Source organism: Tiliqua scincoides, chromosome 9 (assembly GCF_035046505.1).
Source record: "Tiliqua scincoides isolate rTilSci1 chromosome 9, rTilSci1.hap2, whole genome shotgun sequence".
In the NCBI taxonomy this organism is placed as follows: Eukaryota; Metazoa; Chordata; class Lepidosauria; order Squamata; family Scincidae; genus Tiliqua; species Tiliqua scincoides.
The window spans coordinates 5,811,129-5,836,104 of record NC_089829.1 but is presented as its reverse complement, the minus strand read 5'-3'; the positions used below and the strand labels follow the sequence as shown (position 1 = coordinate 5,836,104).

Genomic DNA, 24,976 nt, shown 5'->3' with positions numbered 1-24,976 from the left:
GCTGGAGGGAAGAGATCTTGCTGTTTTAACCATTTCGGGTGCACTAGGAACAAGCTCCTCTCCCCCCACAGCCACAGCTCACAGAATTCCTTACTGGTATAAGTGCAAGTTGTTATTGCAGGCCAACATTAAAAAAAACAACACAGGCTTTTTGTTGTTGCAATTATTAAACGATAAGGAGTTAACACAAAAAGCTGCTTCCTACCGAGTTAGACTTTTTATCCATCTAGCTCAGTATTGTCAGTATAGACTGGTGGTAACATTTCAGGGTTTCAGACAGGAGTCTTCCCCCACCCTAATGAGAGAATCTTCCAGGGACTGAACCAGGAGCCACCCCAGCATAAAAAGCCCCCAAGGCTGTATGCACCAAGGATGAACCAAACATCAAAACAATACAAGCACAATACTGTACAAAAAAACACAAAAACATATATACACACACAATGCATTTTTTTAAAAATCTTCCCTTGTCCAACATCAGGTAGAGAGTTAAGACCAGGGGTGTCCAAAGTTTTTGGCAGGAGAGCCACATCAGCTCTCTGACACTATGTCGGGGGGCGGGGGAAAAAAGAATTCATTTACATTTAAAATTTGACTAAATTTACATAAATGAATTTATTAGAGATGGCACTTATATGAATGAACAAAGGTCTTGCAGTAACTCAAGACCTTGCACAAAGCAAGGACAGCCTTTCCTTCTCTGCCACTGCTGCATCACAGATGCATTTACATTTAAAATTTGAATAAATTTACATATGTTTGCATAAGTGAATATATTAAAGATGAACTTATATGAATGAATGAAGGTCTTGCAATAGCTCGAGGCCTATACAAGGCCTTGCACAAAGCAAGGCTGGCCTTTTCTTTGCTGCCGCTACTGCATCACAGATGTGAAACAGCAAGCAGTGGAGGGAGCCCTCATCCCACAGCTCACGTGAGAGGTCAAACAGTCGCCCTCACGCTGAGAACAGTTGTGTTGGGCCAGTGTGGGCTCCAACAAATCTCCCGAGGGCCAGAGGCTCATTGGAGATTGGGGGTTCCCTGAGGGCCGCACTGAGAGGTCTCGAGGGCCGCAAGTGGCGCTGGGGTTTGGGCACCCCTGGTTAAGACAGTCATAATCATAACATAACATTTGTACAGCACTGAGCGTTTAAAGCACTTTGTATGTATTATTTTGATGTTATCTTTATAACAAACCTGTAAGGCATATTATTACACACATGTTGCAGATGGGGAAGACTGAGGCTGAGAGGCTGAGAGGAAGGCTAAGGCTTCCTTAGTGAGTTCACAGCAGAGGGGACACAGCTCAATCTCTTAGTCATGGTGCTCCATCAGTTCTCATAACAGTTCCAAAAGGCATTTTACTTTATAGTATGTTGTTACTCCATGGCATTTATTTAAATTGCACCATCAGTGTACATGGACCTTTAGGTAAAGTGAAACTGACAGGTCCCTGCCCCGAGGGGCTCCAAATCTAGATACAGGCACAAACGAGATGACTGGGAGAGGGGTGGGAAGCAAAGCGTTCCTTTTTTAAAAATTGTTTTTATTTTATTGTTTCATATGCACTTCTTTTGTAAGCCTTTTTGCTTAGAAGCGGAATAGAAATCATTAAACTAAAATATAATAACAAGAAAACGCGAGATAAATTTGAACAGCGGTGGCTGAAAGTGTAGAGGGAAAACCAGCAGGCATGCAAAACACATGAACATAAGAACATAAGAACAGCCCACTGGATCAGGCCATAGGCCCATCTAGTCCAGCTTCCTGTATCTCACAGCGGCCCACCAAATGCCCCAGGGAGCACACCAGATCACAAGAGACCTCATCCTGGTGCCCTCCCTTGCATCTGGCATTCTGACATAACCCATTTCTAAAACCAGGAGGTTGCGCATACACATCATGGCTTGTACCCCATAATGGATTTTTCCTCCAGAAACCTGTCCAATCCCCTTTTAAAGGCGTCTAGGCTAGATGCCAGCACCACATCCTGTGGCAAGGAGTTCCACAGACCGACCACACGCTGAGTAAAGAAATATTTTCTTTTGTCTGTCCTAACATAAGAACAGCCCCACTGGATCAGGCCATAGGCCATGAACATGAACATGTTTCATAGTCGCTTGGAAAACAAATAGATTTTGTGGGCTTCAATATGCCCCCAAATCCTAACCAACTTTCCAGCGCTGGCAGAGCAGTGCCAATGGGACGCGTGCTGCATCCTGCAGTTGGGTGGCGCTCACGGAGGCCTCCACAAAGTAAAGGAATGTTTGTTCCCTTAACTAGGAGCTGCATTGCCCTTACGCTGCAAGTTCTGGAAAGTGGGTTAGGATTGCGCCTTTGCTTCAGCAAACTCTGAAGCCGCCCCGCGACTCTGCAAACCCACGAAGCTCTTGTGAAAAAGGGGGCCTGCGTCTCTACCTGCTTGAGGGGCAGAAGCATGAATTCTTCCGTCTTGGAGACATCCACAAAGTGCTGCAGGACGTACTTGTGGGCGGACTTCAAGAGATCGCTGCAGGAGTGCGTGTCTGCAAAGCCCCGGATGCCCAGGCAGTTGGACGGATCCAGCTGGCTCAGCAAGAACTTGCAGCAAGCGTCCCGCACCCCGTTCAGCTGCAAGAGGCTAGCAGCAGGAAGCAGAGTCTGCAGGGGCAAAAGAAAGGAGCCGTTATTGCAGCGACCCCACCTGGCTTGGGGAAGCCTCCTCCCTTTTCCAACCAGGCCTGAACTACTGACTTCTGAACTCCCCTCCCATGTCCCTCCTGACACACAACTCAGCCACCGTGACCCATGCCTGAGTGCAGTGGTTTCAAACTGGGGTATCATGACACCCCAGCCTGAGGGCCCTGTGGAGGCAGGGAGGAGACTACGGGGGCTGCAGGGGCTTGGCTGGACTTACTAGAGCCTCCTACAGCCTCCAGGGAGTGTGGGGAGCCCTGCGCGAGCGTCTGCAGGGCTCCCCGGGCTTCTAAAAGTGAAAGAGGAGCGATCGCGCTCCGCTTCCGGCTTTGCGGAGATGGGGCGTGATCGCTGCGCTTGCACTTTTGAAAACCGGGGGATCCCTGCGGACACTTGTGCAGGGCTCCCCGCATCCCCAGGAGGCTCTGGTAATTCCAGCCAAGCCCCTGCAGCCCCCTTAGTCATGTGATCCTGGGGGTTGTGTTGCTGCCTCCCCTCTGCCTCTGAAAGGACTTACAGGCTCTCAAACTCTCCCTGAGTTTCCCTGAGAGTTTGAGAACCACTGCCCTAGTGACATCCAGATTAGATTACTGCAATACACTCTACGTGGGGTTGCCTCTGAAGGTGGTCTGGAAACTGCAGTAAGTGCAGAATGCTGCGGCTCATCGGTTTGACAGTCTGTTACCAAAAAGGGCTGTTATGATTTAAGGGGCATTATTATATTACCCTTTTGGAAACTTCAGGATCGCAGGCTAGATAACAAGACAGCGTAATGCAGAGAAATTCCTTTTTAGCTTGAAAAGAGACTGGGAGAAAGATAACTTTCAATAGGATTATATTGTTATTGCAAAAACACATAGGTATACATAATGCACATGGAAAAATGGTAAGTAGGTGTCTACTTGAATCCGAGTACTTGGATACAGTGTACCCAACTTTCATGGTGGTTGTGTGTGGAGTGTATTTGGTACATTCCGAGGAGATCAGAAAAGGATAGGTTTTAGGGAAGGATTTTAGGGGTCCCTGATCTGCCAACCCAGTTGCTGACTAAAGATGGGTAGAGAAGGGAGAAAAAAAAGGGGGGGACAGGGAAAAGGTTCCAGACGCAAGATATAGTTACCTGTCCTGAGGAACAGTTGGATGGGAGGGCGGAAGAGGCCTATGGAAGGACCTCTGCCTTGGAGGGCAACCAGAGAGAGAGAGAGAGAGAGAGCACATGGCAGTCTTCTCTTTTAAGGGTTTTTGCTGACCTGAATGACCCGGATGTGGCCTAAAACTGTCCTGGATGCGCATGCTCACTACACACAGGGGAGCATAAAAGAAAAACAGGATGATCAAGGAGTCAGCTATCAGCAAAGGCTGGCCTCCTGAGGAGGGGGGGGTAGCTGGCTGTTCAAATCTGCATACGGTGATTAAGCTACAACAATAGGAAACACTTAAACAATGATTAGCTATGCCAGACTACTTGTCCTCACCTTCACCTTGAGCTTGACTTGACTTGATTGTCCTGTGTGTTGAGGTTTAATGGGTTTGCATAACAGTGATTGGATCAGGAGACCCTTTCTTAAAACAATACAATGCTTTAGACTTTGTTGCTGTGTGCATGGAGAGGTAGAGGTTGTGTAAACTTGTGACTTTTACCAGGGTTTTGGAAATCGGGCCTGTTTGCTTGGCCGATATGATATTTTAGTCCATAATAACATAACCAGATATAAAAATCACAACTTAAAAGGAAACAGGGGATTTTCACGTAACAAGTCAGCTTCAGTGACTACACAGGCTGCAAGTTCATTTCCAGCCTCAATTCAAAGTGCTGGTTTTGACTTTTAAAGATGTCTACAGCTTCGGTCCAGGGTATCTGAGGGACCACCTCCTTCCCAACAATCCAATCCATCATCTCAGGTCATCAGAGGGGGACCTTCTAACTGTGCCGCCACCAGCAGAGGTGGGGAGGCTGGCAGCAGCAAACAGGGCCTTCTCGGTGGTGGTGCTCCACCTGTGGAATTCCCTCCCCCTGGAATTGAGAGCAGCTCCCTCTCTGGAGTCCTTGCAGTGGGCTTTTTTACACCACTGCATTAAAAAGTGGTATTTGAGAGCCAGGAAGGTGTAGTGGTTTGGGAGGTGGACTTAGATCCGGATGATCCAGGTTCAAATCCCTGCTCAGCCACAAAGCTTCCTGGGTGACCTTGGGCCAGTCACTTTTTCTCAGCCTCACCTACCTCACAGGGTTGTTGTGAGGACAAGAAAGAGGGGAGCAGAGGCTGTGTAAACCGCCCTGAGCTCTTTGGAGGAAGGGCGGTATAAAAATGTGAAAAATAAATAAATAATAATAATAATAAATATTTGTATGCTGACGGGGGGGGGGGGCTGGCACTTTTTTTTAATGAAATATATTTTAATTGTGATCCAGGTTTGTAGTGTTTTATTGTTTTTGTATATACCCATGTTTAAGTATCATTTTATTTGTAAGCTATCTTGAGTGCCTTTAGTGGGGTATGTATGAATCTCTATTGAGGCTGTGATTTATTAAGGAGTTTTTCAAACATGTTACAGGCTCAGGGTAGGTCCATCCATGAGGCTGAGTGAGGTTTCTGCCTCAGGTGGTAGATGGGGCAGGGGGCCCTGCTTACCACATCCACTTGTCCACCTCTATTCCTTCCTTAATTCAGAAAGGAAGGTTGGTTGGCAACCTTCAGTCTCAAAAGACTATGGTAGAAGCCTACAGCACCCAGTATTCCCAGGCGGTCTCCCATCCAAGTACTAACCAGGCCTGACCCTGCTTAGCTTCCGAGATCATGGTATAAACCTATAGCACCCGGCATTCCCAGGTGGTCTCCCATCCAAGTACTAACCAGGCCTGACCCTGCTTAGCTTCCGAGATCATGGTATAAGCCTACAGCACCCAGTATTCCCAGGTGGTCTCCCATCCAAGTACTAACCAGGCCTGACCCTGCTTAGCTTCCGAGATCATGGTATAAGCCTACAGCACCCAGTATTCCCAGGTGGTCTCCCATCCAAGTACTAACCAGGCCTGACCCTGCTTAGCTTCCAAGATCATGGTATAAGCCTACAGCACCCGGTATTCCCAGGCGGTCTCCCATCCAAGTACTAACCAGGCCTGACCCTGCTTAGCTTCCGAGATCATGGTATAAACCTACAGCACCCGGCATTCCCAGGCGGTCTCCCATCCAAGTACTAACCAGGCCTGAGCCTGCTTAGCTTCCGAGATCATGGTATAAACCTACAGCACCCGGTATTCCCAGGCGGTCTCCCATCTAAGTACTAACCAGGCCTGAGCCTGCTTAGCTTCCGAGATCATGGTATAAACCTACAGCACCCGGCATTCCCAGGCGGTCTCCCATCCAAGTACTAACCAGGCCTGACCCTGCTTAGCTTCCGAGATCGTGGTATAAACCTACAGCACCCGGTATTCCCAGGCGGTCTCCCATCCAAGTACTAACCAGGCCTGACCCTGCTTAGCTTCTGAGATCATGGTATAAACCTACAGCACCCGGCATTCCCAGGCGGTCTCCCATCCAAGTACTAACCAGGCCTGAGCCTGCTTAGCTTCCGAGATCGTGGTATAAGCCGACAGCACCCGGTATTCCCAGGCGGTCTCCCATCCAAGTACTAACCAGGCCTGAGCCTGCTTAGCTTCCGAGATTGTGGTATAAGCCGACAGCACCCGGTATTCCCAGCCGGTCTCCCATCCAAGTACTAACCAGGCCTGAGCCTGCTTAGCTTCCAAGATCATGGTATAAGCCTACAGCACCCGGTATTCCCAGGCGGTCTCCCATCCAAGTACTAACCAGGCCTGACCCTGCTTAGCTTCCGAGATCATGGTATAAGCCTACAGCACCCGGCATTCCCAGGCGGTCTCCCATCCAAGTACTAACCAGGCCTGAGCCTGCTTAGCTTCCGAGATCGTGGTATAAGCCGACAGCACCCGGTATTCCCAGGCGGTCTCCCATCCAAGTACTAACCAGGCCTGAGTCTGCTTAGCTTCCGAGATTGTGGTATAAGCCGACAGCACCCGGTATTCCCAGCCAGTCTCCCATCCAAGTACTAACCAGGCCTGACCCTGCTTAGCTTCCAAGATCATGGTATAAGCCTACAGCACCCGGTATTCCCAGGCGGTCTCCCATCCAAGTACTAACCAGGCCTGACCCTGCTTAGCTTCCGAGATCATGGTATAAGCCTACAGCACCCGGCATTCCCAGGCGGTCTCCCATCCAAGTACTAACCAGGCCTGACCCTGCTTAGCTTCCGAGATTGTGGTATAAGCCGACAGCACCCGGTATTCCCAGGCGGTCTTCCATCCAAGTACTAACCAGGCCTGACCCTGCTTAGCTTCCGAGATCATGGAATAAGCCTACAGCACCCGGTATTCCCAGGCGGTCTCCCATCCAAGTACTAACCAGGCCTGACCCTGCTTAGCTTCCGAGATCAGATGAGATCGGGCATGTGCAGGGTATGGATGGTGTTCAGAAAGGAAGAGGGGAACAGAATAGAAAAAAAAGTGTAGACCAGAAAAGAACAGAGGGCCAGGCAGTGAACCCACCACTCTTCTCTCTCTGACACTTTCTCTTTCACTGTTCCTCTCTTCCTTGGGAATGAAATGAGAGTGGCATTTAGCACCTTTCTCCACGCATCAGGAGATCTCGGGCCAGCCCTTTCCTGTGCTCACTTGGAAGTTTAACAAAAACTCCTCATGGGGAAAGGGCTTCCCTGAAAGTTCACACAGGGCGAGGGTCAGCAGTGGCTTCCGTGTAACAGCTGCCGTGGGACAACTGAAGGAGGGGGACAGTTTCCATCCTCCAAGCAGTAGCAGCCCCTAGCTGGCTGCCCCCCAGAGCAGGCTGCCCATCTCAGTAAGAACTAACTATCCAGGCAGTTCTCTTGCATGGCATTGAATGAGGTGCCCCCAGTCACCCAACAGTTCCCAAGAAGGGCAGGAATTCCCCGTCCACTGGACTGATCCACAGACCCCACATTCCTGCTGCTTGGCTGCAGGTTGGCTGCACTAACCGCTTGTGCTAGCTATTAATAGCAGCCCAAAATCTTGTACACAAAGCAGCGGTCAGAGGGACAATGAGAACATTTGAAAACAGCAAATGGAACCGCTTAGGTAGTGTAAGAGAAAATCAGCAAAGACTAGGTGCTCTGTAGACCACTTGGTGAAATTTTTTGTTCTCACTATTATTGTTATTACTAAGAAGAAGAAGAAACTAGACCCCACGAATGCATTTTTGTAACAACACATTTATTGCATTTTGATAGAGAGATCCGCTTCCGTTTGTATGCACTGACAATAATAAAGATACAAAAATGTGGTGTAAGGGTTGTCCCGTGAAGGGGGTCTCTGGGGTCGCCTGGTGGGGTGCCGTGGGGTGGCACCCCACCCCTTGGTCTCTTGGGGAACCCTGGTTGGGTGTCTGCCTCTCTGGGGTTCCCTGCAGGGGAAGCCTCAGACCGAACCAGGGGGAGGGGGTTTATGACACCCTTGTCCTCCTCCCTGGAGGCAGGACCTGAGGTCCTTGGTCTTCAGGCAGGGGTTCCAGCTCTAGCCCCCTGCCTTACCTCTCCAGAACTGCCTGTCATCACTGGTTTCCCAGCCTCCCACTCCAGGCTTAAAGGGGCCCTGACCCTAGCCTGCTTCTCTCCTCTCAACAACAACAACAACAGTATTTATATACCGCTTTACAACAAAAAGTTCACAAAGTGGTTTACAGAGAAAAACAAATATATAATGGCTCCCTGTCCCAAAAGGGCTCACAATCTAAAAAGATGCAAAAGAATACCAGCAGACAGCCACTAGAACAGACACTGCTGGGGTGAGGTGGGCCAGTTACTCTCCCCCTGCTAAATAAAAGAGGAGCACCCACTTGAAAAAGTGCCTCTTAACCAGTTAGCAGGTTAAGTCCTCTCTGGTGACTAATGGTGATCCTACCCTGCTCTCTGCTCCGGTCAGGTGAGCCCTGGGGAGACTGTCTCTCCCACCCAGCTGCCCTGTGTCTCACCTGGTCAGCCGGCGAGGCGGCGGCGGCTCTGTTGCTGGCCAGCTGCCAGGTAAGGCGGAGGTCGGGCAAGGTCTTGATCCCCAACATGTGGGTTGGAGGACATTGCATTTTCTGAGGGATATATTTCTACCTTCAGATCTGTTCTGTGGCTAACTGTGCAATCCTATGCCTGCCTACTCAGACCTAAGTCCCCCTGAAGTTTGCAACTTGCCCCATTTCTGCCCAGCCCACAGGTGTATGCATTTGATCCCTGTTGCATATATGGGCAGAAATGGCTTAAAATATGCAAGTTGTTCCTTCAGATCCTCAGATCATTTAACACACCGTTGCTTCTTGCTTTCAACAGAGCTACAAGTTTCCCCCCCCCCTCTTTTTAAAAAACAACTGCACACTCAGCACCAGTTCTTTTGGACCAAGTGTGGACTCTGTTACACCAGACTTACACTGAGATAGAGTTCAGCTGCACAATCTCCTGGAACCAAATGGAAATGGAAAAAGACTCACATGTGCACAGGGGGAAAAGGAAAGGTTGCATCAGGCCAGCCAAGTGAACTCTGCCTGGAAGCAAGAAGGCTCAGCCACAAAGCTCTGCCCCTTGACCAGCGAGCTTTCTACATCATCAGGAATTGCAGAGGGCAATGAGAGGAGAATACAGGCAGGAAAACACCTGTAGTTTAGGAGCCAAGGAGGACTATTTCAATCAACGTTCTTTTAAAAATAAAATTATGATAGTGACTTAAGTTGGGAAAAAGCATGTTTTGCATGTACTTGAAGCTCAACCCTCTCTTTTGACTGAACCTAGTTAGCACTTCTCCCACTTTGAGCTATGCAGTTTCTGCAAAAAAAAAAAAAAACCAAGAGTGCTGGCAGTCAGTATAGACTCAGGAGCACTTTCTTACGAGAAAAGTACCTGCGAAAACAGACACAGAATTCCCTTCCCTTACTAAAGAATGAGGTAGCACTGTCTCCCCCTCAAACACTTGGAAGTCAACCAGTACCTCTGAACACATACAGAGTGCCTTTATTATGAGAATGAACAAACAAAGCTCATTCAGCAGCAGTCCCTTTCCTGACAGGAGGGCACCCATTCAACGCCTAGGAGTAGCAACTCTCAAGCCCCAGTCCACCATGACCCTTGCTTTGCATCCATACCTGCAGAGGTAGGACCAGTACTGGACCAGTCTCAAGCTTGCTTTGCATCCATGCCTGCAGAGGTAGGACCAGCACTGGACCAGTCTCAAGGTTGCTTTGCATCCATACCAGCAGAGGTAGGACCAGCACTGGACCAGTCTCAAGCTTGCTTTGCATCCATGCCTGCAGAGGTAGGACCAGCACTGGACCAGTCTCAAGCTTGCTTTGCACCCATACCTGCAGAGGTAGGACCAACACTGGACCAGTCTCAGGCTTCGACACTGCATCAGATCCAGGGGAAGCCTTAGACCTTCAGACTCTGGGCTCTCCTAACAACACCTCCCCTACCAGTCCTTCATGCTTCCCAGTACTTCCCAGCTGAGAACTACAATGGCAAAACTTGACAAGAGGAAACTATCCAGGCAAGGCTCCATCCCAGAAGGCTACCCCTTGAAGGTCTCTAGAGCCCAGGAAGATATTTAAAGCCTCAGTCTCCCTTGGAGCAATGCAAGGGCAACTGAGAGACAGCACAGTCCCTTCAGCAGCTTGGTTGCAGCCAGCTGCTCCTTCATCTCTTTCAGTGGCATCACTAAGGTTTGTGTCACCCAGTGGCATCACTAGGATTCGCGTCACCCGGTGCGGGAGGCCTGCGTGCCACCCCATGCAGTGGGCGGGGCAACGCCCCAGGTGGTGGGCGTGGTGATGTACCATCGCCCCGCCTGCACTGGTTTTTTGGCAGTACCTTTTGAGAGAACACAGGTATTTCAATGTGGTTTGTTTCAATGCATTCTGCATGAAATTACGCATTGATTGACATATAACGTGATGGGATTATTCCTCCAAATTCTGATTTTAGTGATTCTGAAAACTTGTAGAGTCGCACACACAGACACACCCGTGTCAACTTGCTAACACCTTATTGCAACAGTTCTCAAACTTTTAGCACTGGGACCCACTTTTTAGAATGACAATCTGTCCAGGACCCATTGGAAATGATGCCACGGCCAGGAGTGACAACATCAAGCAAATTAAAATAAATAATTATAAATGATTAAATTAAAATAAAAGAAATAATTAAATAAGGGGGAGCCAGTCCTGTTCCACCAAGTGAATCTACTCTGAAGTAAGTCCTATTGTGGTCAATGGGGCTTACTCTGAGGAAAGTGTGGGTAGGATTGCAGCCTGTGAGGCCAATCCTATGCATGTCTACTCTGAAGTAAGTCCCATAGTGGTCAATGGAGCTTACTCTGTAGCCTGCCTGCAATAACAACCCCCCAAAAAGAGAGCTTTCCAGCCCTCCCCAGTGCCCAGTTTAAAGTTCTTCTATTTCAGGCATATCAAGACAAAGACCCTCCTGGCTTTTCAAGTGCAAAATAGAAAACTTCCCCTTACCAGTTCAAGCCTCTTTTTGGTCCTTTTTTTTGGGGGGGGGGGGGGAGCTGCCTTCTGGAGCAGCTCCATCGGATTCTGGTGTCCTCACATTCCCGTTTGCCTGAGCACCAGCCAAGGCTCCTCTGCCTACTCACAAGTAAACGCGACCATGAGGCTGCTTTGCTTTCCATAGAGCTCAATAGGGCAGCTGGGAGGGAGGGACCTCCTTCTCGGGTGTGTTTGAGGGCTGCATTCATTGGATGAGGACCATTCTGACTTGTTGGAGTCCTCCCAGCCTGCCCTTTGGACTAAGGCAAGTTCACTTTCTCGTGAGTAAATGTGGCCATGTGGCTTCCTTTCGAGCTCAATAGACTTGCAGCTGGGAGGGAGGCAGGGACCTCCTTCTCGAGTTTTTGGGGGCTGCATTCATTGGATTGGGACCATTCTGATGTCGTTGGATTCCTCTCAGCCTGCCCTTTCCGATGGACTATGGCAAGTTCACCTACTCGTGAGTAAACATGCGATATGGCTCACTTTCACTTTCCATAGGACTCCATGCATTTTTTCCTTCTGGTTTTTTGGCCATAACATTTGAATGAGAGGAGCTATTTCAATTCTGTTTTTTGCACTGCACTCTGCTGGACATTCCGCATCCAACGGTGTATGGCATGACCCGGTAGCTCCTAACAGTGTGATGTTAGCGCATCCTCCCCCCAGCGCGTGTCACCCCTCCGGCGCGTCACCCGGTGCAGCCCGCACCCCCCTAGTGACGCCACTGGTGTCACCCCCCTGGGCGGCCCACACCCCCCACAACCCCTAGCAATGCCACTGATCCCTTTCCCCCTTTTTCTACTACACTGTATGCCTGTAGCAAAATTCCTTAATCATTCTTTGTTTTATGGAACCTAACAAACTACAGGCAGTTTATAAATACAAGGCAATGCGACGCAGTGGTTATAGTGTTGGAGACACGAAGCTTAGTGGATGACCTGGAGCTGTAGCTATCTCTCAGCCTAACCTACCTCACATGGTAGAGCAGTGTTTCTCAAACTGTGGGTTGGGACCCACTAGATGGGTCGTGAGCCAATTTCAGGTGGGTCCCCATTCATTTCAATATTTTATTTTTAATCTATTCGACTTGATGCCACCATGGTATGCGACTACATTTGGGAAAATGTTACAGATCTGTACTTTTAACAGGCTACTTAGGGTTGGCAACCTTCAGTCTCGAAAGACTCTGGTATCGCGCTCTGAATGGTGGTTCTGGAACAGTGTTTAGTGTGGCTGAAAAGGCTGATTCGGGAGTGTCAATCCCTTCCACACTGGGAGCAAGTGTAGTCTGTCCCTGGTGTGTCTCCCTGGCTACGGGCCTTCCTTCTTTGCCTCAGTCTGTTGGCCAGGTGTCTCTTCAAACTGGGAGAGGCCATGCTGCACAGCCTGCCTTCAAGCAGGACGCTCAGAGGCCAGGATTTCCCATCTGTTTAGGTCCAATCCTAAGGCCTTCAGTTCTCTCTTGCAGATATCCTTGTATCGCAGCTGTGGTCTACCTGTGGGGCGCCTTCCCTGCATGAGTTCTCCATAGAGGAGATCCTTTGGGATCCGGCCATCGTCCATTCTCACGACATGTGAGAATGCGAGGCTACTATGTATATGCTTTTAATAATGATAGTAAATGGGACTTACTCCTAGGTAAGTGTGGGCAAGACTGCAGCCTAGAATTGTGAAAAATTTTCCTGCTTGATGATGTCACTTCCGGTCATGACATCACTTCTGGTGGGTCCTGACAGGTTCTCATTCTAAAAAGTGGGTCCCGGTGCTAAATGTTTGAGAACCACTATTGTAGAGAATAAAATGGGGTAGTAGGGAGGATCTTCTACACTAGGGGTCTCTGAACTTTTTGGCCAAAGGGCCGCATCAAATACCTGGTACAGTGTTGAGGGCCGGAAAAAAAATTAAATACAAAATTTAAATAGAGATGAATGAATAAATGAATGGGCTCAAATGTCCACGATTTCTCCAAGCACCAACACAGCCCAAGAAATAAAGCACACACTTAAATGGACCCTCATTCCCCCACCCCACAAGCAAAACTCTGGTTGTGTTTGGTCAAGTGGGCCAGAGGCTCTCAGGGAATCACAGGCTGGCCGCGGGCTGGATAGAGGCTCTCCGCCGGCCGGGGTTTGGAGACCCCTGTTCTACACCACCCTGAGCTTGTGGGAAAAGTGGAAAGGAAATGTAATCTGTCCCTCACCTTTCTGGGCAGGGCAGTTTATGCCCCTTCCCCAGCAAAAAGCTTAGACTTGGGCTTTGCTTACTTTGTAGTAAGTCCAGCTGAATTTAGTAGGACTTAGGGCCCAATCCTACAGAACTTTCTATCCCTGATGCAGTTGTGCCTACAGGTCATGTACTGCATCCTGTGGTGGGGGGAAGGGAGTCACGGAGGCCTCATCAAGGGAACGCTTGTTCCCATATCTCAAAGCTGCATGGCAGCTACGTTAGCACCGGAAAGCTGGATAAGATTGGGCCCTTACTCCACACATAGGCTTGTGCACAGGGCAGTGTAGGTGAAAGATGACACTTACCTGCACATTTCCTTCTCCCACCACTATCTCGGCGGTGTAAGCGTATTGCACCAGTTGCTCCAGAGCCTGTGGGTCAATGTCGTGTAGCGTGACATGGGTCTGCCGGCTCTCGCTCATTTCATCTGCAGCAAGAATGACACAAGCGGGTTTCCGTGAGGCTGGCATCTTGCAGAGAAGGAGTGACAAACCTGCTAATCCTGTTTGCTGTGTATGATAATACAGAGGCCCATTCAAGCCCAGGGTGTGTTTCATTGCAGAAAACACCTTTGCATGCAGAAGGTTTGAGGCTCACCTCTAATTAAACAGATCTGAGGTAGCAGGTCTGGGGAAAACTGTGTCCTGAAGCCTTGGAAAGCCAGTTAGGACTGATGGTATTTGGCTAGATGGGGGGGAAGGCAGCCTTCTATCGCCACAGAACAATCCAATCAAATACCTTTGCAAAGACCACCTGTGTAACATTTTGCATCTTTTCTCTTGAATAGTAGAAGCAAAATAATGCACACAAATATTTGCAAGTGTACTTACTTTGCAATCCATGTCTATTGCTGCACTCCTATACACACTTTCCTGGGGTAAGCCCTACTGAACATAATGGGACTTACTTCCAAGTAAACATGCACAGGATAGTGCTGTAGATGTGGAATCTGGCAGTCGTTTAAAAATAAATAGAACAATTCTCTGGATCAGTACTGAGGGACATCAGGCCAGTGTTCCCCTCTAAGATAAGGACTGCCTCTTTTCCCAGCCCTGCTATAAAGATCTTTCATACTGGAGGTGCCAGTGGATGAATCTGGCATTCCAAACCCTGGTTTGAGCCATAGCCTCTTTCTAGAGGCAGGTGCTGGGAAAAGACAACAACAGGACTGTGTGTAAATCACAGTTCTACAGGGGTCCAGAAAGAAAACACCCAAGGATGCAGAGTGCAGCATTCAACTTGCTGAGAATTGTGCAATTCATTTTAAAACAAGAAGTGCAAGTTTCTAGCCCTTAATGTTACAACTAACTGCTTGCAGGCATGGGGGCAATGCCTGTTAAAATTTTTCACAGTGGGGACAGTGGTGGTGTTTGGGAGGCTGAATAGGATTTTCAGCAACTGATGGGTTGGTAGGATATTAGTGTGGCCCCAAGTTCCTTGCCCTATGATGATTAAAACCAGAATAAATTATGGAAGAGGGAAGGTAGTACATTAAAAGCACTAATCTGAGCACATGCAGTTCTAGGAAGGAGCCCATGGGGGGGTGTCAAAGGCGATACTTGCTTGTGAACATGGCGTGGAAGTAAGGGCTGCAGGAAGCCAGCACCACTTTGTGGGCCTTGATCTCCTTGGTGGCCACATGGAGGACGATGTCGCAGAGCAGGCTCCGCTGCCTCATGCGGTTCATGCAGACGAAGGCGTCGTGGTAGTGCCGCTTGGAGTTGTGGGAGATGCTGTGGCCGTCCCGGTTCAGGAGCTGCATGCCACTCTCCATGACGGCAGGCGGATCGTTCCTGGCTCTTGGCAGTGCCCTCTCGGCCTCGCTGCAGAGACAATCCACAAGTGTCAAAAGGCAGCAAGTCAAAACACCAAACAAACCAATCAGTGATATGGTCCCAAAAGGACAGGAACCGGACACCGTATGTTGGTGTCTTCTCTAAGCAGACTTCAGATAGGGGGGGACATGGATCCGGGTTGAAATAGAGAGGATATTAAGTTGAAAGTAGCAGTGGTGTAGCTAGAGGGGGTGCAAAGCACTAAGTTTTGCAGGGAGCCTCACCACAGAGTGTAAGCAGCCCCTCCCCCTCAGAAACATTCCAGGAGGTGGGAGTAAAATGGAGGCATATGGCTAGCTCCAAAGGGGAGGGGCCTCTTGCACGCTGCAGGTAAATCTTAGTGCTTTGCACCCCCTCTAGCTATGCCACTGAAAAACACAATGCTGGTGGAGATTCATGTACTTCATTTGAATGTATCTTACCAACAACTGCATGTGCTAAATAGGAAATAACAAGAATGGCATGAATTAGAATGAAGGAAAGAAGCCAGTCAGTGGTCCCGCTTTCAGATCTGCCCACCTCCACATTCCGGCAGAGTCACTCACGCACACATGTTCATCCAGGCCTTAATAGTGTTCACAAACACCTACACAGGCTGACTGCGAAGGATACGGGGACGCATTGCATGCCCACGTCTAAAAATAGCTGTTCCTCCGCTGGGAAGAGGCATCTGTTTAATTTATTCTTGCAAATAGCAGGGCGTGAGTTTTTGCCAGGGAGAAGGAGGTGGCGGCGATGACGACAGACCACGGAAATACAAGCGAATCGTCACCCCAAGTGCCTCCCGCTTCCCCGGGCTGACAGATGCACTCAGAGGCAGTGCAATTTGCAGGCTTCCTGGCAGACTGAAAACAAGAAGCTAGACCTGGCTGGTGAAGAGGGAACTCCATCCTTGTCTGGAACAAGGCAGCATGCGATGACGGAACGGATCTGACTCCCCAGAGCCGCTTACACGCGCCTGATCGTGCAGGAGAGAGGGGAGCCCGTGCAGCAAAAGGCTGCCAAAGGCATTATGCGCAGCAGCACGCTTGCTAATTAATGTTTGCAAAGTATGCCGCGGTGGAGAGGCAAGGTATAATTACGGCTGGTGGAAGGTGGGCGTACGTTACCCCGCAGAGGCGTTATTTCAGCAGGTGGAACGTTGCAAAAACAAATGCCTCCCCCCTTTTCCTGGGCAACATAACGCACACCTTAAGAGAAGGATGGCTGTGGTCTGACCCACCCAACAGATCCCGCTACAATAACATTGTTGCGCTGGGATCATTAGGGCAGAAAATTTCACAGCACCCGAATCAACAGTCTGTAGGGGAACTCTCTTCCCAGGCTGGCCGAGACCTCCCAAGAAATGAGATGTGCCAAATGTTGCCCTCTTTTTACCCAGCACCTCTGCTGCTGCTGCTCCCTGGATTCAGACAGAAAGAGAAAGTGTGAGCCCACGGGGCTTCCGCTCTCCTCAAATGCCAAGTGGAATAGACATTTTTTTTAAAACCCCACCGGAAACCAAGTAAAGAGGGAGCTGTCCTCAGATTTGCTGGTAGTTTGTTCCAGAAATGTGGTGCCACAGCAGAAAAGGCCCTGCATCTTTTATTGCAGCATCCATTGCAGGTACTATTTATACCTCAGCTTTCTTTCATCACGGAATTCAAGGCATGCATGAGGTTCCCAGCCGGTCGCCCAGCAAGGCACCAACCAGCACAGCTTCAGCAAACGGGTACATCGCGTGTCCTAGGAACTCATACCTTGGGCATAAGGTTCTGTCAAACAATAAAATAAATCGATATGAAGTGCCTTGCTGGATGAGACTGAAGTCCACTTAGTCCTGCAAAAATCCTAGCAACTAGGTCTAGCCCAAGCTCCTCCGGCACTCAAGACCAGGTGCCTTTTCAAATGGTTGAGAGCTGTGAAGTGGGTGATGCTCTACAACGGCAGTTCCTTAATCACCATGTCACTGCCAGGTAAAGAGCAGCCCAGTTGCCCTCTTAATGTGACATTGTGGCGCCACCAGGGTTCATTAGAGGGTCAGCCCTGCTTCACTATCAACCAGCAGACACTAGGTTGCTCACCAGAATTGGCCAGTGGTCCTTTGCTGGTCTGTCTTCTCCCATTCTTGCCCCATTCTGGTTGGCTCATCAGTCTCTGCTGGCATCACTGCTATTAACCTGATGCCAGTCAGGGAAGAGAATATTGGGCTGGATAAAATGTTTCCCTCTCTCCATATAAAGTAACTGCACATGGAATATACACACCATACGTGATAATTGCTCTTGCAAAGCACTTTGATCTTGTAACCAATTACAGGAACAAACCAGGCTTGAGGTGTGATGCAATGGTAATCACTTGAGCCTTCAGAGGACAGATAAAGTGCCCCGCAGGACCTCAGTAACAACTGTCTTGCAGGTCTGCTCCATGCCTAAGTAACCAAGCCCCAATTATGAGATAGGCTACAAAGAAAAAAAACTGCTAGACATTCAGGTTGGATGTCAACCTTTCCCTTTTACCTAAACAAATGCTCATCGGTCCGCATGCACCACCATGTATAAAACTATAATGTACTATAATGTGCAGGTGTGAAGATGAAGGAAAAATATTTGCTTAGGCGCAGGCCAGTGAAGTCCAAACCTGCACAATGACACCAGGAGACAAAAGAGAAGCCTGTTCTTTGTGTCTCTAGATAACATTACACGCAAAACAAATTTCTGGAAGGTAAGAGTGAGCCTTTTGGGGTAGGGAGCAACTCAAAGGCTTTAAGGAAAAGCCAATTCTCAATGCCAGAAAGAGAGCAAAGAAGGGGCATGGCAGACTTCCCTGGAGAAGACATTGCATAAAGTTGGCACCACCACTGAAAAGGCCCTGTTCCAGGTAGCTACCCACTGGATCTCATTTGGCAGAGGAACCGAGGAAGGGTCATCTGGTGTAGACTGGAGGGCAATGAGAAATTATACATCAGCTTCTGGTCTGAAGTTGTTTGCTTGCTTTGCCTCCTGGATTCATTTCTGCCTAGGCCAGCTTCTCATCTCGGGCTAAAGTTCCAAGCCAGTTCACTCTGGAGACTCCTTCCATCTCTCTTTGGAGCTCTCTAACCAAATAGCCTGTCCTAAAAATAGCCCTTGCTGTCTCAAAGGACATGACGCAAGCCACGAAATTAATCATCCTCTGTTGCTAACACAGGTAGCTGTGAGGTTCAGCGTGACATTTCAGAAAAGTGAGCTGAAAACAAGGCCTTCAAATCCAGTCTGCCACCCCTTACACTCCATTTAGCCCACAGTGACCACCATAGAAAACACAAAACCAATGAGATGTCTCAGGCCTGCCCAGCAAAACGCTCAGACTCCAGCCGGCAAACCAAGCCAACTATGTACTACAAGGAAAGGCAAACAAGAAATGCACAAATCTTCTTCCTAATATTTTGCAACACCTCAGTTGCAGACCCTCCCCAAAGAGTCCTGCCCGCCCAAGTCTCTGCATTTCAGCCAGCTGCCCAAACTTGACTTTTTAAGGAACGTCTTCAGATTGACCAGTTGACTGACGATCTGTTCTTTCACGCTGAATTATATTTGTTGCCAGCTGTGGGTTTTTGTGGACGGGAGATTTGCTGGCATTAGTTGCTTTGAAACGTATTCTTTTTTGCATGGATTGTTTTTAATCCATGCCGGGGCAGGAGGTTTGATCCGGTGGTTGAGCTGTCGCACTGCCTGAGAAGCTAAGCAGGAAGAATTCAGTCACGCCTTTGGAAGGGAGACCGAAAGCCAAGCTGATAAGTCGCTACAACCTGTTGTGAGAGGATGGAGTTGCTGCCTTGGCAAGAGAGCAGGGGGATGTGCAGAGCTCAGCTGGCAAGCATGGACAAGAGCTTGAGAATTTGCCTGGGCTTGATTCACAGATGCCTGCGGAAGCTTGAAAGCCTGCAGCCAGGAGAGATAACCAGACCTTGAAGAGAAACATCTGGTGAACTGAGGGTTCTATGAGTTCTTCTAACATAACATTGCAAAAAACCCCATTGGAAAAAAAAATGCTGGTTTAGGATTCACCTGCCTGCAAAAACCGTCTTGAATACCGTGCAAAAACATCGTTGTATATAAATACTTTAAATAAATAACCCAAGGAGGCCATTCCGTGGAGAGGAGGAAGTGGGTGCTGTATAACCTCCTCCCATCTCCAAAAAGCATTGAGAAATGAGATGTTCTCCAGGCCAGGTCAGCAGGATCTTTCGCAGGCAGATGGAGAGAACAATCCCAAGATCCAGCAAGATGGTTCTGTGGATGCAATGAGGGAAGAGCCCCCCTGAGCTGAGTCACCACACACCTTTCTTTTGCTCACTATACATAGTTACATACCAAATATAGCTGGGAAAAGGGAAGAGAACCAATAGCCTGGATTTCACCACTCTCCAAAGCAAGGCAGGAGGAAAATCCCTCCTCTTTTGGAGTCCAGCTGCCGCCCCATCAGTTCAAAAACACCCCGACTTAACGCCTCCAGCTGAGGCCTGGATGTTCTCCAATCAACGTCCTTGACTCATTGTCATCTCCAGTTGAGAAGAGACACCCAAACCTGCCATTCTCTCCAGGCAAATGGAGCCTCTGTGCAGGGCCCAATGCTGCTGAAGACACAACTCCCTGGGATCCAGCAGTACAGCTTTTCCAAGGGTTAATGAATGACAGATCTAAGCTTGCACTGATGCAGGCAGGCTAGCTGGGGACCAGCCTTGAGCCAATTCTGAAGAGAGAAAAAGGTATCCTATGGTTGGCAACCTTCAGTCTCGAAAGACTATGGTATAAGCCTACAGCACCCGGTATTCCCAGGCAGTCTCCCATCCAAGTACTAACCAGGCCTGACCCTGCGTAGCTTCCAAGATCAGACGAGATCAGGCATGTGCAGGGTCTGTCACGTTATTCCTTTAAGATGGCAGGCACATTCCCTGCCTCTGACCTCTAAACCCTCTTATCTGTCTGAGGGTCTCTTGCTCCCTTGCTACCCCAAGTACCTGGAGCCACATCAGAGTGCCTCTGCAAGGCCTCCTCTCCCTTCCTACAAAGCAGGGGTGTCCAAAGTTTTTGGCAGGAGGGCCACATCAGCTCTCTGACACTATGTTGGGGGCCAGGGGGGAAAAAAGAATTAATTTACATTTAAAATTTGAATAAATTTACATAAGTTTACATAAATGGATATATTAAAGATGAACTTATATGAATGAATGAAGGTCTTGCAATGGTTCAAGGCCTATAAAAGGCCTTGCATAAAGCAAGCCTGGCCTTTCCTTTGCTGCCTCTACTGCATCACAGATGTGAAACAGCAAGCAGTGGAGGGAACCCTCATCCCACAGCTCACATGAGAGGTCAAACAGTTGCCCTCACACTGAGAGCAGTTGCGTTGGGCCACAGCGGGCTCCAACAAATCTCTGGAGGGCCAGAGGCTCATTGGAGACTGGGGGCTCCCTGAGGGCCGCATTGAGAGGCCTCAAGGGCCGCAAGTGGCCCCAGGGCCAGGGTTTGGGCACTCCTGCTACAAAGCATTCCTAATAGTCCACTTTTTCTGTGAAGACATTGGTCCAGCTCTCTGGTTTCCATGGCTGGCTGCAACTAAGCCCCAGCACATGTAAATGAAAATACCACATATTCTTTCCCCATTTATCCTTGCTTCTGCTCCCATCCCCTTCTTCTGTGGTGGAGATTGTGAGTCTCTAGGAACAGGAGCCTTCGGTTTCTTTGTAAAAATTCACTGTCTTTATATGAATAACTGCGCTGTCTTTATATGAATAACACCATCACTCCTACATCCAAAAAGAGCATGTAAAAGTTACCTACATACCCTATGTACACACCCTGTATGAGTCACTGTTCTGGTCTGACAGAGGCTGCAGCAAGCCTAGGCCCCTGCTAACTCATGCAGAGATGCAACAGGGAGACTCCTCAGAAGGGAGACAATTCTATGAAGTTATCAATTTATCCAATCCTACCTGATTCAGAAATGGAGCAGAATCACTCATCCCTGAGGAGAGGCAGATTGAAAGGAGGTGGGTCCAGAGCTGATAGAGTCAGGCAGAGCTGCAATACCAGGCAGCTTCTACTGCAGCTGGGTGCTTTGGCCTTTGTTCATTTATAGCACAACCCTAGGTAAGTACTAAGATGTAAGTTCCATTGGGTTCAGTGGGGTTTACTCCCAAAAAAGCCACCGGGTAGATGGGACTCGTCAGCCTGGGAAGGCAGCTCATCTGAGAGAAGGAAAACTCTGATCCCAAACCTCCACCGCCTTGTGGCTACATCCAGTTATGGAAAAGGCTTCAGGAGTCAACCTCGAGGCAAAATCTGGAGCCGGAGTCCCTGAGGCAGTTCATGGCTGAACACAGTCACGTTCTGGCATCTCCGGTGACTCCGCTGGAACCAACCGTATTGGCCTCTGCCTTTCCATTGGACCATTTCAGCGACATGGAGAGGGGGGATTTGCTGCATGGGTAACAGCCTATCCTCCATACCTACTTTACCCAGGCTTCACGCACTGGAGAGGACACTCTGTTCCAGAACCACCATTCAGAGCGTGACACCATAGTCTTCTGAGACTGAAGGATGCCAACAACTCCCAAGAAACTGCATAAAGGATTGTAGCCTTAATTCATTTATTCCTCCTGGCACACAGCTTCTGGGCAGCAGCGTAGCTAGAGGGGGTGCAAAGAACTATGTTTTGCAGGGAGTCGCACCGTGGCCCCACTGCTCGGAACGACTCGGAGGGGGAGCGGCTGCCTGCACGCTTCCCTGCAAAACTTAGTGCTTTGCACCCCCTCTTGCTACGCCACTGCTTGAAAATATGCTGCTATGCGAGCTTGAAAATATGCATTATTTCTTGAGAATTACCTGCCACTACTCCCAATGTTTAAACTCCTTCAGATGCAGCAAGGGTCAGGAATATACAACATACATACAGAATGGAGGCATCTATGGGGTGTTAAGTGAAAACTTAAAGGAAGGCTGTCTTGTTCCATTGCAGTTCTCCTCCTTTCTCAAGGCGGCTTCTGGACACATTGGGTGTTCTGCTTTTGGTTACATCAAAGATGCACTCAACGTGTGAATGCAGCAAACACGTGTTCTCATGCCGGTCCTCTTGTCCCGGGGAGGCAGGGGTGGCAGTGGTCACCCTGCTGAGCACACACAGAGTGGCAGACCTAGGTTTGCCGCTCGGTCATGGGTGAACTGGCCAACCTGAAGCTTCCTTTGTCCACAGCTGCAGATCTCCCTGCAAAGAGGCAGACTCCAGAAGACCCAAATACTAACTGCTGTTTTCTCCTTTCCATTTCCAACTCATCTTTACAGCATTGAGCCATCTCCCCCACCCCTAAAACTCCCTCCCTAAGCTGGAAGAGTGTCCAGTTGTGGAGTCACCCCCCTCCCCAATTCACAATTCAGGAAGGCCTCAGAACAGGGGGTTCTTTGTGTCCAAATCTCCCCCTCCCCTTCCTCTGTTCTATAGGGCTGAAATTGACGCAAAATGTAAAAGGGCCAGGTGGAAGGCAAAAGAAAAAAAACATTAAGGGCGATCCCAATGATCCCTTCCTTAATCCTTTCGGCCATCCACGCTCTTGAGAAGTTGCATTCGCCTCTGTTTCTAATTCAATATAAAATCAAAAGTAAAGCATCTGTGTGCAGGAGGGGGGGGGATTATTCTGGCTTTGCTGCAGATGGATCTTTCATGGAGGAAATAAATCCCCCCCCCCCAGGATATGCAACCACCAAGTGCCTCCTTAAATTAAAAAAAAAATTCTGATCTCTTCAGGCTAGCAGCAATGCAGGCGTCTGATACTGCAACTGGAGCTCAAGGGAATGGGGGGGGGTACACAAACTGCATTGGATTGCCCACCCCAGACCATCTGCTCCCTTCCAGGATTTTACACCCACTGCATGAAATAAACCAAAAAGGCAAGACTGAGTCCTATGCAAGACAAACCACCCTGGTCGCCCCCTCCCATTAAATAACTGGAGAAATAAGACAGGTGGAGACTGCAGTTCTCCATACAGCAGTCACCTCAAATAACCCCCGAGCAGGGGAATCAGCTCATGTCTAGGCTTCCAACCGCAACACACTCAGCAAGACGGGATCTTCTGGATCCCTCTTTTTCCTGCCTTGATCTCCACACTGCAGTGGATTATTCCTTCCCCCCCCCTTTGCTGCAGTTGCTTGCAAACAAAACAGACCTCAATCCTTCCCCTCCTCCCTGTTGGGTCCTGCTTAAGGGAGCGGCAGTTCGTGCTCAGAATTTGTGCAGCGCCTGGCACAGGAAGCAGCAGCTTAGACCAACATTCCCAGCTCTGTGTGCAGAAGATCTCCTGCACAAATAAGACGGGGCTCTTTCTGTGCTGGGAACACTCACACAGGTGGGGGGGGGAGAGATTTACAGCCCAAGCCTATGCATGTCTACTCAGAAGTAAGTCCCATTAGAGTCAATGGGGCTGACTCCCAGGAAAGTGTGGCTAGGATTGGGCTGCAATTCATTCTCTCTCTTTCTTACTCACACACACAATCCAGAAAAAAAAAGGATGCATTTAGGCAGTAGCGTAGCTAGAGGGGGGCAAAGCACTATGTTGTGCAGGGAGCCTCACCACGGCGTGCAAGGGGACCCTCCCCTTCAGAGCCAGTCCAGGCAGGAGGAGCAAAGCCTCCGTTTTGCTCCCCCCCCCCCCCGGCCTGGAATGACTGCGAAGGGGAGGCTCCCTGCAAGGCTTACTGCTTTGCCCCCCTCTAGCTACACCACCGCATTGAGGTTCAGTAAAACAGTTGCAACCTGGAGATCACGTTAAGCAAAAATCCCCCCTCCAGCCTTCCCATCGCACAACCCAAAGCCTAGGCATGTCTACTCGGAAGTAAGTCCCACTGATAGCCAGGGAGGCTTACCCCCAGGTAAGTGTGCGCAGGATTGCAGCCCCAGCTGCACCCAGGACATCCCGTTAAGCCTCTCCATCTCACAACCCAAAGCCTGTGCACACTTACCTGGGAGGAAGCCCCATTGACTACAATGGGTGTTACTTCTGAGTAGACATGTACATCTCCTCAGATAGTCAGGGAGGCTTAGTCCCAGGTAAATGTGCACAGGATCGCAGTCGCAAGATGTGCAACCCTGTGCACACTTACCTGGGAGTAAGCCCCATTGACTACAATGGGTGTTACTTCTGAGTAGACGTGAGCTCCCAGTCTTTCTGCTTTGCAGCTGAGAATGATGATTGCAGGCTTCTTTTGGGGGGGGGGTCTGTGGCTTGCCCCCTTCTTGGGGGGGGTCTGCAGCGGGGGGGGATGACACTCACCCAGCGGACACCTCCAGAGCTAGAAAGCAAAGGTGCTTTCCGTGCTCGGGCGCTTTGCTCTCCAGATTGATGGCTTTGGGAGGTCCAGCCCCGCAGAATTGCTGTCCTTGCGGACCGGAGCGGAGGCTCTGCTGCGCTGCCGGGCTGCCTGCACTGTCCCCTCCGCTGGAAAGCACCAGCGCCGGCTGGCCCCCCCTCCAGCCTCCCCATCCTCGACATACAAGGGAAGGCTGGCTGGGATCGTGCGTGTCCAGTCCCCGCCCGCGCCGGAGTTGCCTGATCGAGCCCTCTTCCTGGCTGGAGGATGGAGCTGGACCCATTGCTGCCAGTGGATGGGGAAGGAAGGGAGCCCCATTCAGTTCAATGGGGCTTGCCCCCCCCC

The 24,976-nt window shown here is 49.6% G+C and overlaps 1 protein-coding gene and 1 pseudogene across 2 annotated transcripts in view; both read right to left on the bottom strand.

The window, feature by feature from the left end:
* Positions 1-24,737, bottom strand: part of KLHL17 (kelch like family member 17) — a 43,926-nt gene extending 19,189 nt beyond the window's left edge. The window contains exons 1-4 of one of the 2 annotated variants that reach the window (XM_066636937.1): positions 24,595-24,737; positions 15,039-15,298; positions 13,781-13,902; positions 2,419-2,640 (exon numbers count right to left, since the gene is read on the bottom strand). In XM_066636937.1, coding sequence (XP_066493034.1) covers positions 2,419-2,640; positions 13,781-13,902; positions 15,039-15,249 — 555 coding nt within the window. In that variant the 5' untranslated portion in view covers positions 15,250-15,298; positions 24,595-24,737. Of the gene's footprint in view, positions 1-2,418; positions 2,641-13,780; positions 13,903-15,038; positions 15,299-18,181; positions 19,163-24,594 lie in introns of those variants that run through there. The other variant, XM_066636936.1, reaches the window with a different exon arrangement.
* Positions 7,046-7,161, bottom strand: LOC136660702 (5S ribosomal RNA; annotated as a pseudogene).
* Positions 24,738-24,976: the final 239 nt, after the last annotated feature.